The sequence below is a fragment of the Phacochoerus africanus genome, chromosome 5 (genome assembly GCF_016906955.1).
Source record: "Phacochoerus africanus isolate WHEZ1 chromosome 5, ROS_Pafr_v1, whole genome shotgun sequence".
NCBI classification, from domain to species: Eukaryota; Metazoa; Chordata; class Mammalia; order Artiodactyla; family Suidae; genus Phacochoerus; species Phacochoerus africanus.
The window spans coordinates 27,745,483-27,761,755 of NC_062548.1; the positions used below are offsets into that span (position 1 = coordinate 27,745,483).

Below are 16,273 nucleotides of genomic sequence, written 5' to 3' on the forward strand. Positions count from 1 at the left end.
CTTACTAGATGATGCCATCATAAATGTGATTTTTTAAAATTTCTTTTTCAGATTGTTCCTTGTTAGTGTGTAGAAATGCAACTGATTTTTGTGTTCACTTTGTATCCTGTTACTGTGCTGAACTCACTTATTCTAAGATTTTTTGTGCAGTCTTTAGTTTTCTTCATATGAGAGCATATAATCTGCAGAGATAATTTTTCTTCCTAATTTTTTTTTCTTGCCTAATTTCTCTAGCTGGAATATCCAGTACTGTGTTAAACAGAAGTAGTTAAGGTGACCATTGTTCCCTTGTTCCTAATCTTAGAGGAAATGCCCTGATACTACCCTGCATGTCTGTTATGGTAGTTATTCCTAGTATCAAGACATGTTACAATTATTTCTTTTACAAGCCATTGACAGTCACTAATTAGGATTTTTAGTCCTAACATGCTATATTTGTCAGGTTTTTAAAATCAATGCTTCATTAAGAATTTGGAGGCCGGGAGTTCCCGTTGTGGCCCAGTGGTTAACAAATCCGAGTAGGAACCATGAGGTTGTGGGTTTCATCCCTGCCCTTGTTCAGTGGGTTAACAGTCCGGCGTTGCCATGAGCTGTGGTGTAGGTTGCAGATTTGGCTCGGGTCCAGCGTTGTTGTGGCTGTGGTGTAGGCCAGTGGCTACAGCTCGGATTAGACCCCCCTAGCCTGGGAACCTCCATACAGGAAGCGGCCCTAGAAAAGGCAAAGAGAAAAAAAATAATTTTGCAGCCTATTTCATGCTGGTCTACCTTTGCATTGTCATAAAGATTTGACATATATAATTGAATTGCGATAATCCCTGGGCCTTTCATCTCTCTCTTTTTTTTTTTTTTTGCCATACCTGTGAAGTTGCCTGACCAGGGATCGAATTTAGACCACAGTAGTGACAACACTGGATTCTTAATCCACTGAGCCACCAGAAAACTCCCCCTCCTATTCTTTATTATTTGCCTAGATGGTTCTCTTCTGGTAACCATAACTTTGTTTCCTATCTCTGTGGGTCTATTTGTGTTTTGTATGTAAATTCATTTGTATCATTTTTTTTAAGTTTCCAAATTTTCCTAGTGATTTGAATTCAATGTTTAATCCATCTCTCTTCCTGCCCACTCCACCCTCACTCCCCATCAGTTCTGGTCTGCTCAGTCTCTGCTGGACCACAAGGGGTCTCACCTCAGTAGCATCGCTATGTGATAGCTGGACACCAGAAAAATTTTGGAAATTTTTTACTCTTTTCAGACTCAGGTATGTTAACAATTAGAACCAAGAACGTAATATACAATCAATCTGTTAAACTCGTTACCAAATGTTAGTGTTTTTTCCTTTTTGAGGGGGTGGGGGGGGGTAACAGACACATACACCATCATCTAAACCTTCAGAGTAGTGGCTCTATTGCCCAAAATAAACCATGGCAAGTCACTGTAGCAAAATTTCACATCTTGCCCAACCCAGCTTATTCTCTTTTTTTCATAAACCTCTAAGGGCTGCACTGTCCAGGAGTCACCATGAGCCACATGGGGCAACTGAGTACTTAAATTATAGATAGCTAGGCCCAACTGCAGAGTGTTCTAAGTATAAGATACCAGATGTTGAAAAAAAAGTAAAGTATTTTTATTACATGTTGATGTTTTAGCTATATTGGGCTAAATGATATACATTAAAATTTTTAACCAGTTTCTTTTTTACCATCTTATTGTGTCTATTAGAAAATTTTACAGTTACCTATGTGACTCCACAGTTCTACTGGGCAGTGCTGCTGGCTCCCTTCCCTGACAGACATACAAGGCTTTGACAGCAAAGACAGCATTGCTTTCTTATAACCATTTGAAGACAGCAGCACCATGATGTCAGGTGAGTGTTAGCATTTATTTTAAAAATACACAAAATATAAATTTTTTACATCAAAGTGTGATGACTTCATTTATACACTGTTCCATACTTACCTGGTTTTGTTTGCATCCTTTTGCAAACATTAAGAATAAATGGATTTGATTTTGATTTTTTTGCTATGGTTCATGTAAACAGTTGAGACTGCTACATAAAGTAGGTTGTTTTAAAAGGTAAAATGAGAGTTCCCTTGTGGCGCAGGTTAAGGATCTGACATTGTCACTGCAGCAGCTCAGGTTACTGCTGTGGTGTGGGTTTGATCCCTGGACCGGGAACTTCCACGTGCCACAGACACAGCCAAAAAAAATTTTTTTTTAAATATAAGATAAAATGGGAGTTCCCATTGTGGCTAAGTGGTAACAAACCCAACTAGGATCCATGAAATGGCGGGTTCGACCCCTGGCCTCACTCAGTAGGTTAAGGATCTGGTGTTGCTGTGAGCTATGGTGTCGGTTGCAGACGCAGCTTGGATCTGGTGTTGCTGGGGCTGTGGTGTAGGCTGGCAGTGGCAGCTCTGATTCCACCCATAGCCTGAGAACTTCCATATGCTGCAAGTGCAGCCCTCAAAAGACAAAAAAAAAAGGGGGGGGGCCACAGAAACCCAATGGTAAAAAAATTCAATTTGGTTTGCTTAATGACATTGGCAGAAGTCTTAGCAGATAGATAATTGAAGATTTAATATTGGCTTCTAGGCATTTTAAATATTAAAAACCTTGAGGTTTTCTTCATCTTGTAAACATAACTTAGACCTTGTTGGCATTAAGGTTGAAAGTAAGATGTTGAACCATGATTTTCATCATCCTGCCCATGTTCAGTATACACTCTCTTTATTATGAGAATGAAACCAAATAATAAGCAAAATACATCAGGAATTTCAAACTGTACTGCAAAGGAGGTCCCGGCTGGTCTCCTCTGGGAGTGATCTAACTTAAGCTGACCCTACCACTGGCTGAGCACGATCCCCTCTGTCCACAGTGCAACGCCACAGGCCACGAGATGCTCAGTCCCTCTTGCGCTGTGTCTTCTGAAGCAATCGAGACTCTACTTCCACCTCTGCCGGCTCTGCCGTCCTTCCTGGGCTTGGATTCACTGGGGTAGTGGTTTGCAACCATTGTCAAGACTGTACCGTCCCTTTAAGGTACCACATGCCACCATAGCTTACACAGCAGTCCTATGAACAGAGAAACATGTGAAGAGCAGGCTTTGGCAAGAGAGGGAGCTACTATATTCTGTGTAGAATATCCAACCTTGATCGTGATTAGTGGAGAGAACACAAACGGGACATCGAGATCCACCTTACCACAACACTGTGGTCGCTCAGCCTCCTCTCCTCAGGGGTGAACTATAAATGAATGTGCTTTCTAATCGCAACATACAAAACTGAATAAGCTGACCAGAACAAAGGTGCTTCACAAAGAGCATCAGCATCTATGTATGGCCTTGGATGCTTAAGATAAAATTTAAGAATATTCGAGGGAGTTCCCATCATAGCACAGCGGAAACGAATCCGACTAGGAACCACGAGGTTGCAGGTTCGATCCCTGTCCTTGCTCAGTGGGTTAAGGATCCGGTTTTGCCGTGAGCAGTGGTGTAGGTCGCAGACACGGCTTGGATCCCACATTGCTGTGGCTCTGGCGTAGGCCAGTGGCTACAGCCCCAATTCGATCCCTAGCCTGGGAACCTCCATATGCCACAGGAGCGGCCCTAGAAAAAGCAAAAAAAAAAAAAAAAAGCAAATAGCACAAGAGTTAGTATTAGTATGTGGCTCTGGGAAAAAATACGAAAGTGGTCCAACACCCGAAGAAGACGTGGGGTGAGAGCACTAATCTAGGCCGTGGGTGATGAGCCCCTAGACAACATTTTTTTGCTTTTTAGGGCCACACCTGTGCCAGAGGGAAGTTTCCAGGCTAAGGGTCAAATTGGAGCTATATCCACTGGCCCATGCCCCAGCCACAGCAACACCAGATCCGAGCTGCGTCTGCGACCTACACCACAGCTCACAGCAATGCCAGATCCTTAACCCACTGAGCAAGGCCGGGGGTCAAACCCACCCTCATGGATACTCGTCGGATTTGTTTCCGCTGCATCACTGTGGGAACTCCTACACTTTTATTTTTTCACGGCGCTTATGTCTTGTTCAATTTAGCCCTTTTGCACATCCCCATACCAATGCCAATTATCTGCTGCTGAAGATCTGACTGGCTAGGGAGGTGTCCAGAAGAAGCCTGAGTTATAAACACAGCAGCAGCAGGAAAGGCGCCAGACTAGATCCCTTTCCACACACTGTCGGCCTCCACCTAAGACGGGCCCCCTCGTTCTTCAGCTCGGTCAGAGCAGAAGCGCAGAAGACTCTGTGTATTATTACAGGAGATAGATGTACCTTGAGCACTTTATCCACCTCCTGTTTACTCAGATCTTCTCCACACTCTTGAGTTAGCCGAGACTGGATCATATTCCGGCGTACGCGGTAATTTTTGGAAAAAATTTCAAGCAAAACCTGTCGATGCTGTAGCAGCAAAAACATGTTATTATAGGAAGCTGTCATCTAAAAGAGCAACATCCCCAAACAAGAAATCCAAAGCTATGGACCTAATTCCATACTGTGGTCTGTGATCAGAGTCCCGGTGCAAGACTTCACTGTTTTAAAAGACAAACACATTTGGCCAGCTTGTCAGACTCCAATAAAATGAAGAAATAAAGGAATATGCCCACAAGAACAAAAATGCCAGTACGCATCAGAGGACGAGTGGTTTAGACACACTTTTTCATGATAAAAAAAACAGGAGTGCTACGCAAAAGGGGCAGCCACGGTCTAAACTGTGTAAGGACAGAGACGGGGGATGAAGAGTGGCTTCAAGTCCTGACACCCAAACATGACAGGATACTGTGAAAAGCATTACGTCCCAAAGGAACCTAAACAGGAAGAAATTGGTCAAAATCCCCCCAAAAGTACAAAAGCTGTTAAATGAAAAAGATTTCATCTAGTATGTCCAACATAGGACCTAAGAATTTCCAAAAAATAGAAAGAAAACAGGTAAAGGAATTACACATCTGTCCCAGAACTTCCCAAGGATGACTCGATTGTCCAGCACAGGAATGACCTGGCCAGGGTACCTCTGGAGTTGCTGCACTGATGTGCTACAAGCAAAGTAAGAAAAAGCCTTACGTTTGCCTTAACGGGAGGGATGTGGAGCAAACAGAAAGAACAAGAAGCAGAGTGTCACCCCATCAGCAACTCTGAGAGCTTGAATATAAAGGGAAGTCTATCTTAAATTCAGGGGAAAATGATTTCCCCTCCAAAAGCCTAGCCCCAGACAAACACAAATACTTGAGGACAAAAGAAAGCCATTTTAAGACACAGAAGAATGCAGACAACTCCTCTGTCCCCTCAGAAGCTAAAATTAAGCAACGAAGACAACACAAGATTCCAGGCCAGCAGCAGACACGGAGCTGGTCCCACTGGAAAGATGGTGGGACAGGCGTCCAGGAGTCAGACTCAAGAATGGCACTGCTGTTGGTATCTTTGGTTCAAAAAACCATGCAAGTGAAAACAGAAAGTACTACAAAAAAAGAAATGTAATCACTACTGATATTTATTTAGTGCCTTTTGTGTATGCATGCATTTTTTTTTTTTCTTTCTAAAAATGGAGGAACTCTTGAAGGTATCTTGTGGTTAAAAAATGATTGCCGGAGTTTCTGTTTTGGCTCAGCAGTAATGAACCCAACTAAATATCCATGAGGACAGGGGTTCAATCCCTGGCCTCGCTCAGTGGGTTAAGGATCCAGTGTCACCATTAGCTGCAGTGTGGGTCACAGATGCGGCTCAGATCTGGTGTTGCCGTGACTGTGAGAAAAGCCAGTGGCTACAGCTCCGATTTGACCCCTAGCCTGAGAACTTCCATATGCGGTGGGTGCAGCCTTAAACGACAAAAAAAAAAAAAAAAAATTGCCTGAGGAGTGGGAATCCGGTAAGGTAGGGCAGGAGACAGTTTCTCTTACAGTTTTCAGTTCTATTTACCTATCTATCTATTTTTGGCCGTGCCCTCGGCATGTGGACATTCCCCGGCCAGGGATCGAACCCATGCTGCAGTTGCAACCTGCACCACAGCTGCAGCAACATCAGATTCTTAACCTGCTGTACCACAAGTGAACTTCCCAATCTTACTTATTTTTAAGAATATGCACTTACTACTTTTCTTTCCTTTTAATTATTATTTCAGGAGTAGGAAACCCAGATGCCACCTATTCTGTCCAAAGGCACCCAGGCTCGTTAGAGACCTGGTCCCGTCTGCTCTCCATCTATAGCAGCGCCACAGGCCCCCAGGGCACCAGAAGTCCCTGGCCCTTTGGTTTTAGCCTGCCAGTCAGTCCCCTTCTAAGAGGCCAAAGGGGACAGAGAACTCTGTGAGGGTTTTTTGCTCACTCCCTTCTCCCAGCACTTAAGGAAAAGAAGGACAGAAAACTGGAGTCTTAGCAAGTCCATCTTAATTCAGGCAAGTTCGTGACGTAAAGAAACAACTACTGGACCTCGGTGCTACTGGTTGAAATCAGTCTGTCCACTGGATACCTGTGACCCATCTTGCCAAGGTGTGACTGGAGGCAAAACCACCAATTTCTCAAACTTGAGATCTGATCCAGCCCCAAGAGCTGAGGAGCAATCCTTCCGATTCCCAGCACCACCAGCCGCCTGAGGAATGTGGTTCGTCACGGGTTCGTAGGCCTGGCCAGGTGTCTGAATCATCTAGAAAGCTCTGTAGAAACTTAAATACCTAGGACCCTATCCTGTTCGTACTGAACTGAACTGCGTTTCTGGGGTCAGTCCTAGCAAGATCAGTATTTTTTAAAAGGTGATTTTGATGCAGGGGGTCCAAACTGGCCTTTGGGAACCACTGGCTTCGGCTCAAACAACTGGCACATCCATCATGCTTCAAAGTGCATGAGACACGGAGCCAGAGTATGTACAATTGGGAGTGACTGGAAAAATCCAAGATGCACATGACTGCACTTCAGGTCACTCCAAAGGTCTAAGCCCCGCAGAAGACTCCCTGCTCCTGGGGAAGATGGCAGCAAAGGTCAGCTCACCTGGTCACTCATGTCTCCAGACTCCCAGAGGGCGAACACCTTCTGCTCATCCGGGGAAGCAGCAGTCTGTGGGGGAAACTAACCAAGGCCCAGGCGTGAGCTACTGGTTGTCTAAACCATGTGGATCCACACCCCGGCCCACTGGCCCTAGGGCCCTCTTGGTCTGCACTGCCCAGTTCTGGGAACAGAGTTCCAGTCCCAGCTCCTGCCACTTGCTAGCTGTGGGCTATGGAGCAGCTGCAAACCTGCCTCCTCGCCTTCCATGCTGGGGGGCCGGGGGAGGCCAGCCACCCCCCACCCGGGTGAGAAGGGTGCGACACGCCCAGCCCGAGGCCCACAACGTCCTCAGGGCAGGGAGGCAGGTTCTCCGGCATTGGTGCTCCTCTCGGCTTTAAATCCAGCGCCCCCCCCCCCCGACCCTCACCCCCAGTTGGGTATCAACCCTCAGATGTGTCCGAGAAGCACTCCGGCCCTGTAACTCCTTGGGACTATCCTGAGGACCCCTTTCAGTCCCTCCTACAAGGGCCACATCGGTATGGGTCAGAGGCCCACCCAGCTCCAAGCAACCCTTGCCACTCCATGCAGTGGGGTCCGAGGTGGACCAAAGAAAGGGTGGCTCAGGTTCCTGGTCCCTGGAAAAAGGGGATGGAGGAAAGGGCGCCTGGCCGAATGGGTTCCAGTCTTGGCGCCACAACACAAGGAACAACCACGATTTCTACCAAGTAAAGTCCCAGGTGGGGCTTTAAATATACAGTCTCCTTTGCTACCAGGTCTACTCACTGTCCATGGTCACAGAGCTAATGAGGAGCAGAACCAGGAGTTCAACTCGGGTCTTTGTACATACACGTGCTCTCCCTGGGCCTCGGCTCACTCAGGTAATAAAACGAGGCTGGACAGGTCTAAGGACTCTTCTGCCTTGGGTGTGACTGGAATCCGATCCCCACATCAGGATCACTGGGAGGGCAGTTGGTGAGAGAGCAGTAGGGAGGGCCAGGGTCTCCCGCGGAAGCCAGCCCCACTGAGAAACGGCAGCAGGAACAGGCCCACTCCATGTGCCTGTCCTCTGGCCACTCCGGTTGCCCAGGATGGCCTGGCTAACCTCAGGCACCCCTCCCTTGCCAGGCTCAGGCAGCCAAAGGCGAGTCTGCAGAGAACTGGACCTATTTGCTGGATGAACAAGGGTGGCTCCGAATAGAGCAGGGCCCCCAAACCCCAGTACCTTCTGTAGAGGCCTCACCAAGGAGGCTCCCTGCCGCAAGGGCCGGATCCCCTGGGATGGCCCGGCCAGCCTGGGACCCAGGGCCTCTTGTCCTAGTTCCTGCTCCTCACGTACACAGGGATGGACTTTGCCTCAGGTCACCCCAGGCCGCAGGTGCTTCTGACCTTGGACTGCAGACGTCGTGCTCCCTTGTTAAGAGGCAGACACAGCCCCACCTCGCCCCACTTGTTGCCAGGTCTGGACAGAGCCTGGGAGAAGAGAATGACTGGCACAGCCTCTGTGACCGCAGCCTGGCACCCTTCGCCCTCAGCTCAGGGAGACAGTCTCCAACAGTCCCTCTGCTCCTGCATTTCCTCCCCTCTAGGGCCCCTCCCAAAGCCAGGACAAGACCACAAGAGCCTGGGGTGGGGGTGGCCCACCCTGCACCTGCAAGCCTGGCACCAGAAATGCCATCAGACAGGGAGGCCCACCCACCGCGGCCCAGCTGGGGGCTCCAGTGAGAGAGTCGGTTCATCTTAGTGAAGCAGAAGGGACTTAAGACCTAGAGCCACTATGCTGAGGTTCAAATTCCAGCTCTATCACTTCCTTTAAACAAGCTCATCTGACTTCTTTGAAACTCAGTTTCTTCCTCTGCAGCTGCAAAGAAGATCAAATGATCTTGGAAGTGAAATCTCCCTGAAAAAAGGTCAAAGCTTGACAGGAATGAGTGAGGTGCTGGCAGGGGAGGGGGAACCAGACCCCAGGACGGGGAGCCAGCGTGGCCAAGGCCTGCTGTGTGCCGAGCAGTAGGTTCCAGCCTTCAGACTCCCGTTCAGTCCTCACCGAAGTCCCGGGACACAAACACTAACATGTGCCCACTTCAGATGAGAGTGCAGAGCCCAGAGGCTGCCTGGCCCGAGGTCACACACGGCAACCACATGGGAGCTGAGAGTCACACCAAGGCCAACAGTCTCCCAGCACCCCCAACCCCATGCACCCTGCAAAGAGCTGTTCCCCCAAAGCCGGCAGGGCTCAGGCCACTCCAGTGACCAGACTTCTCTCCACGACCGATTTCCACCAGGAAAGGTGCTGCCTGCCCGAGACCCCTCCGGGGGGCCCGGGGACCCAGGGGCCTCGTCTGCAGCCTGTCCGGCAGGCGCGGGTGCTACTTACAGGCACCAGTATCTGCTTGCAGCCGGCGGCCAGCACCGTGTCCTGCAGCATGCGGTCCGAGATGCCGCTGAACAGCGTGTGGCCAGGGGGCAGGCTGGCCAAGTGCAGGTTGAAGAGGCGCTTGAGTTCGCTCAGTGTGAGCACAAACTGTTTCTGAAAGGTGGCCTGCACGAAGGCCCTCAGTTCCCGCGCCACGGGGGAGCCGGCAGAGCCTGGGAGCGGTTGCCCGTTGAAGCTGTCCCCGCCTGCTGCCCGACCGGCAGGCAGCCCGTTGGCCAGCCTGCTGTGGAGGCCGCCACCACCGCCGGGCGAGGTGTCCATGGGCTCCTCGTCTTCCTCCGCCTCCCGCTCCTCCTCCTCCTCCTCCCCCTCCTCACTCATGGGCTCCTCCTTGATCCGCACGCTGGGCAGGACCATGGACGCCTGCAGCTGCTCCTTCCTCCGCTGTAGCTCCTGCTCCAACGACGTGTGGTTCTGCTGGGCCTGTCTCCTGGCGACGTGGACCCGCTGGTCCCCAGAGACCAGCCCGGCAGGCCCTGCGGGGAGAGGTGGGGCTGCTCAGGACGGTAGGGACCGTGCAGGGAAGGGCCTGAGATGAAGACCCACCGTCCCCCTGCCCCCCAGACATTCCCAGCCCATTGGGGGATGCCCTGCTGCCCAGAGGAAGGGGACGGGAAAATGCAGGCCAGCAGGCGCAGAAGCAGGGCGCCCGCCCCGCTTTCCCCTCCCCCGTACCCGGCAGGAACGCAGCTACACCACCAATGAGAGAAGACGGAGAACTGGGAAAATGAGATTCCCACATTCCGAGACCCAAGGCAGGGTGGGTTACAGCTCAGTTCCTGCCACCAGCATCCCCGCCAACCCAGGAAGGTGAGATGTCTCAGGGACCTCAAACCCAGACTCAGCCCTGGACTCTAGAGGCCGCAGTCCTGAGGCCAAGGCTTTGCCAGCGGGCGAGTCTTCAGCTGAGGTCCGAGGGGAAGGGAGGAGGGCGCGGAAGGAAGGGTGGCCAGCAGGGAGCCACACCTTCTCAGCCCCTCCCCGCCTGAGCCCTGGCAAGCTTCAGGGAAGCGGCCCTTCTGGGACCAGCGTAGGGGTGAGGGGCCCCCCCAGCCGACGCCCCTCCACACCTGACTGTGCATCCGGCTTTTTTGGCATGGCTTCCTTCACAAGATTATAAACTTTCTCTAATCTGAAAGGAAGAACAAACCCTCTTAGCTTCAAACCACATCCCCGTCATCAGCCTCCCGACAGAAACGTCCCCCCTTAAGCCCTGGACACCCTGGTCACGGCAGATGCCACTTGCTTGGAGTTTTGACGGTCTTGGCCAGCTGGGAACCCCAAGGCGGGGATGGGGCGTGGCGGTCCCCAGCCAGCCTGCCTCGGGCCACATAAGCCGGGGCTCTTCCTCCGGAGGGCTTTCACCCACCTCCTCGACCCCGTAAAGTAGACATGCATCAGCTCGGGTCAATAGGAGGAGCTGGGGGGCTTCTGGGATCAATTAGCAAAGTCCACCCGAGTGGAGGAGGGTGCCCACAGCCCCCAATGTGCATTCACCGCCGCCGGTGCAGCCAGGCTGCCCTCCCCTCTGGTGTTCCTCTGTCTGGCTGCCCTCCGTCCTGCCCAGCAAGCGCTTACTTGGCCTGGATGCCTGTCCAGAGCATGTGCTGCCGCTGGACCACATCGGGATGCTTCTTGATGAACTCGCCGTCATAGGGCAGTATGAACTCCCAGCCTTTGTTGATCCTCACCACAGCCATGTGCTCCAGAAAGTCCTTTACATCTTCCGCGCAGAGCTGGCGGGGAGGGGGCAAAGGTGAAGCCGCCGGGCCCGGATCCTCCCGCAGTGGGGCCGGGCCTTAGGTCAAGAAGAACGTCACTTACTTTGGTCACCGCTGCCACCTCTTTCCTTACCACCCACCGGCTCTGCGTGAACTTCCACATCTGAGGGAGAAAAAGAAGCTTGTTTCCAGGAGGCAGGGATGAATGCTCCTAAGAGTGTCCCCCCCAAACCCTTGTCCCTGTCCTGGGATCCTGGGATGTGGGCAGACTGGCAGCTCCCAGCCTGGGCCTGGGCATCGGGCAGACTGGGTCTGGGTCCCGGCTGTGTAGCTGGGGGCAGTCACGTCCACTCCAACCCTCCATCCCCTCCGCTGTAAAGGACCTCTAGGGCCACCTCCTCCAGGATGGCAGCTGCAGGCACCCACCCCATCCCACAAAAGCTCCCCAAGGTGGGGAATGCCTTGCCCATAGGTCAAACAACTCAGATGTGACTGGACTTCCTCCCAGACCTCCAGATGTGACAGCATCTGCACAAGCAGAGAAGGGCTGATAAGCAGCTAAAGCTGAGCGGCACATGATGTGTGTGGTGAGTGAGCCTGGGAGTCGGCTGATTCTGCCGCACCCTGACCCCCGAGACAAAAATAAACTGCACAGGCACCTAGACACTGAGTGCCCAGAAGGAGCTGGGCCATCCAGTGAAGAAAAGAGAGAACACAGACGCTCTTGTAAATAGCTTGAGAGCCTGGCGTGATTGGGCCGCGTGAGCTCACCAAGGTCACCACGGACAGCCAGCTCCAAGGAGAGAGACTGCAGCCAACCCAAAGCGCACCGCCAAGGTCAAGGGCGGCAGTGCAGGTCCTAGCAGCTCCGGGTTCAAGCCGTTGGGAGGGATTCCTCGGCTGGGACTGAAGCTCTGGATAAGGGCTGGGGCGGGGCAGGAAGGGGACGATGGGGCGGAGTTGCAAAAGCCCACAGCAACAGTGGAGGAAGACGCACGTGGAAAGCAGTCACGCCTGGACTGTAGTGAACTGGGGAGCATCAGCCCCATTCAAAGTGGGTACCGTTTGGGGGTGTGGGTCCAGTGGTACCAGGCTGTCCAATTATTCGTGACAAGACGGAAATCTGGTTTGAATCATGGTTGTGATTTGTAAAAATCAACAACTAAGTCAACGTTTCACCTTTTTTTTGCTTTTTAGGGCCCTAATCATGGCATACAGTTCCTGGGCTAGGCATTGAATCGGAGCTGCAGCTGCCAGCCACAGCCACAGCCCTGCAGGATCCGAGCCCCATCTACGACCTACACCACAGCTCACGGCAACGCTGGATCCTCCACCCACTGAGCAAGGGCAGGGACCAAACCCACAACCTCATGGTTCCAAGTCAACATCTTAAAAGAACCATTCAGGTCAAAGGTTTCCTTGGCCGGAAACCATGTATTGGCCTCCAGTTTGTAACCGCCAGGCCGTCGGAACTCAAAGGTTCTTATGAAGCCGGAGGCTCCAGGATCCAAGAGGAAGGAGGAGAAAGGCACAGAGTCCAGGGCCCTCCACCCACATACTTGCCCTTTGCCCACTGCCTGGGCCAAGGGTCCTGGACACTCTGCACTGCCCATCCTCCTCTCCCGACCCCCCCACCGGGCAGGCCAGGGAGCCGGGGCACTTACAACAAAGTCTCGGCCCCTGCAGAGGACCTCGGCAGGCACGCCGCTGTGCGGGCTGGAAGAGTCTTTCGGGTACAGGATGTCACTGCCAATGAGACGGGGGGCAGGTCAGTCCCTGTCCTGAGCCCCTCTGCCTCCCACTCCCTCAGACTTCAAGTGGAAGCCCAGGCCTCTTTCCACCATGGGCTAGTGCAGGCCTGGACCCCAAGAGCTCCCTTCAGACCCTCCCCTTTCCCCTGGGAGCCTGGCTCCACGGACCTCTAGGTAGGAAAGCAGCACCCTCCCCATCCAGAGACCCCAAGAGTTCGTCCTCCTACCCCTTCTCAACCCCCACTCACACACTGGCCCAGCGCCACTGCACGGTCAGAGGGAACAGGGGCTCAGAGACAGACAAGGTGAGCCCACGACTCTGGAAGATGGTGAGTCCCACACATAAGGCGGGTGTGGCGCCAAGAGTCGCTGGCAATGAAGCAACTCAATGGCTGAAAGGGAAGGGTGGGCAGTGTGAGCTGAAGCAGGCGGGGTCACAGGCCCGGAGCATGGCAGAGGTTGGAGCCTCAGAGAGAATGGAGACGACACTCAAGGCTCAGGGACCTTTGGGGGCAAATGAGTAGGTGCCGAGGCTGAAAAGCATCTCCACCGCATAAGCCTGACCCCAAGTCCAGGTGCAGTCCCTGTTGCCCAGGAACACACGCCCCCCACCCCAGCTATCCACACCCAGGGCACCTGTGGCCCGACTCCTCAATCTCACTGGCAACCAATTACTACTCTTCCTTCAAGGCCGAGCTCCGTGTCCCCCTCACCCACCCGCCCTTCCTGTATAAGCTCTGTGGGACAGGGCCCTGGCCGGAGCTGATTGCCACTGCCACACGGAGAGGAAACGCCCATTAGGTAGGTAGTGAGTGAATGTGCTCCATACATTGCAAAGGTGCCTGCCCCCCGATTTCCTGAGGACAGGGACAGTGTGTGAAGGAAAGCACAGAGCAGGCTGCAGAACGAGCAGTCCAGACACATGTACTCAGCAAGAGTGAGCATCGTGCATCACTTTCTCACAGAGACACAGAGGGACAGGATGGACCACTACCCATGGGCAATGAGTTGACCCCCAGCTCTGTGGCTGCCTGGCTCCCGGACATCTCTGTGCCTCCTCTGGGCCAGGGCCCTAGGGGGCCTAATGGGATGGCCCCTCCTGGCTTTCATCCACCCGAAGCATAAATACACACGGGTGGTCCCATTTAACCAGTGACATGCTATCATAAAAGTCCCCTCTAAGTGATCACTTGTGTCCCACAGGACCACAGCTGCAGGGGCCCAGCCCACAAAGCACGCTGAGCGTCGTTTCCCAGGAAAGGGTGTCACCATAACATGAATACACTTCCCAGTTTACTTGGCCAACCAACTGTGAAATGATGGACTTTTTGTAGTGAATGACTTTTTTTTTTTGGGCCACACCCGTGGCATGTGGATCGAACCCTCACCACAGCAGCCACACCACCACCAGATCTTTAACCCTCTGAGCCACCGGGGGAACTCCAAGACTAAAGTACTTTTTAAAAAATTTCTAGCAATTTACACTTTTGACAGACTGTTCACTTTACATCACACTTTCTAACAAATGAGTATTCACGTATTTTATATCATACCATTTAGAATTAATCTAACTCAAGTGTGCATATGATGTAGCCACACTGTATTTACCAAGGGCTAACCACGCACCAGGCGTCATACTGTGAATCAGGGATCAAGGCAGAGTCAAAACAGTTCCTGCCCCCTAGAAACTGACTGTCCAGGGAAGAGGCAGAGAGTCTAGAGGAAGAATCACAGGAGAAGGGAAACCCTAACCCGAGGGACAGCAAGCACAAATTCAAGACCGGCAGGACACAGACAAGGAATTCACACTTAGGCGTATCATCCTGAGCCATGACAGCCCAAACAAGAGAACAATCTTAAATTCAGTCAGAGGGAAACAAAGGAACATGAATTAGACCGTGGCACACATATCAGACAGACAACGGAAATAATGGAAGTCAAATCATCAACCCGGAATTCTATACTCAGCAAAAATCATGCTGCAAGAACAAAGGTGACATGGCCATTTCCAGATAAAGAAAAACCAAAGGAATTCTTCACCGGCAGACCCTCACTGAAGGAACTATCACGACATTTCTTAGCAGAAGGAAATGATCACAGATAGGAACGCAGACACGCAGAAAGGAATGATGAGCAAAATAAAAAGGCAAATATGTGAGTAGATCTAAAAGATTACTGACTGGATAATACAATGCCGTGTGTGGAGTTTAAAACAGAATTGAGGAGTTCCCGACCTGGCGCAGTGGTTAATGAATCCGACTAGGAACCATGAGGTTGCGGGTTCGATCCCTGCCCTTGCTCAGTGGGTTAACGATCCGGTGTTGCCGTGAGCTGTGGTGTAGGTTGCAGACGCGGCTCGGATCCCGCGTGGCTGTGGCTCTGGCGTAGGCCGGTGGCTACAGTTCCAATTCGACCCCTAGCCTGGGAACCTCCATATGCCACGGGAGTGGCCCAAGAAATAGCAAAAAGACAAAAAATTAAAAAAATAAATAAAATAAAATGAAACAGAGAATTGAAATATACAAATACAATGGCACATGAATTGTGAGGAAGATAAATATAAAATATTCGAAGGTCGCTGAAGTGTCATGGATGAGGGTAAAAAGCAGCAACTGACATTGAACCATGATAGTCAGGCGTGTATGATGACATCTGTAGGGTAATCACGAAGAGTCAAGGAAGGACAGCTTCCAAATTAGTGAGGAAAATGGAGTCACAAGAAAAGAAGGTAAGAATGAATATAGCACTAAGGTAGATTTCAACCTAAAACGTCAGTACTTATATTACATTTAAATGGATTAGGTGCTTCCTTTAAGGGACTGAAATGAATTTACCTCTTCACCACCCAGTTTCCTTGGACTAACATCGCCACCTTCTGGATGCCACGCAGAACAGCCACAGAGTCCACGGAAGGGCCCAGGAGGCTCATCAAGTTGGCAAAAGGCATGACCTTCACTGAGGAGGACACAGGGGGACATCAGACAAGCCAGGTGGGGCCTGGGCCTTCCCTCCCCGCCACCTCGTCTATACAGCTGTAGGTTCACAGAACAACCCCAGCATGTGGGCAGTAAGATGACACTGGTAGCAGCTTACTCTGGGCTGGCGCCCACCTCTCACAGAACCCTGGAGAAAACCCCCACAGGGAAGACTGAAGGGTGCCCACAAGGAAGACTCTTTTCTTTTTTTAGGGCCATACCCATGCCATGGCATATGAAGGGTTCCCAGACTAGGGGTTGAACTGGAGCTGCAGCTGCCAGCCTGCACAACAGCCGCAGCAACACAGGATCCAAGCCGCGTCTGCGACCTACACCACAGCTCACGGCAATGCCAGATCCTTAACCCACTGAGTGAAGCCAGGGATCAAACTCGCAACCTCATGGTTCCTAGT

General features: G+C 51.6%; 1 protein-coding gene across 1 annotated transcript in view; it reads right to left on the bottom strand.

The window, feature by feature from the left end:
• Window positions 1-2,710: 2,710 nt before the first annotated feature.
• The window catches only part of POLR3E (RNA polymerase III subunit E), a 32,328-nt gene continuing 18,765 nt past the window's right edge, over window positions 2,711-16,273 (bottom strand). Inside the window, exons 13-21 of the mRNA XM_047780330.1 lie at window positions 15,720-15,840; window positions 12,799-12,880; window positions 11,238-11,297; window positions 10,992-11,149; window positions 10,484-10,545; window positions 9,354-9,889; window positions 6,983-7,060; window positions 4,281-4,406; window positions 2,711-3,071 (exon numbers count right to left, since the gene is read on the bottom strand). Of these exons, the coding sequence (XP_047636286.1) occupies window positions 3,015-3,071; window positions 4,281-4,406; window positions 6,983-7,060; window positions 9,354-9,889; window positions 10,484-10,545; window positions 10,992-11,149; window positions 11,238-11,297; window positions 12,799-12,880; window positions 15,720-15,840 (1,280 nt within the window). The 3' untranslated portion in view covers window positions 2,711-3,014. The remainder of the gene's footprint in view (window positions 3,072-4,280; window positions 4,407-6,982; window positions 7,061-9,353; window positions 9,890-10,483; window positions 10,546-10,991; window positions 11,150-11,237; window positions 11,298-12,798; window positions 12,881-15,719; window positions 15,841-16,273) is intronic.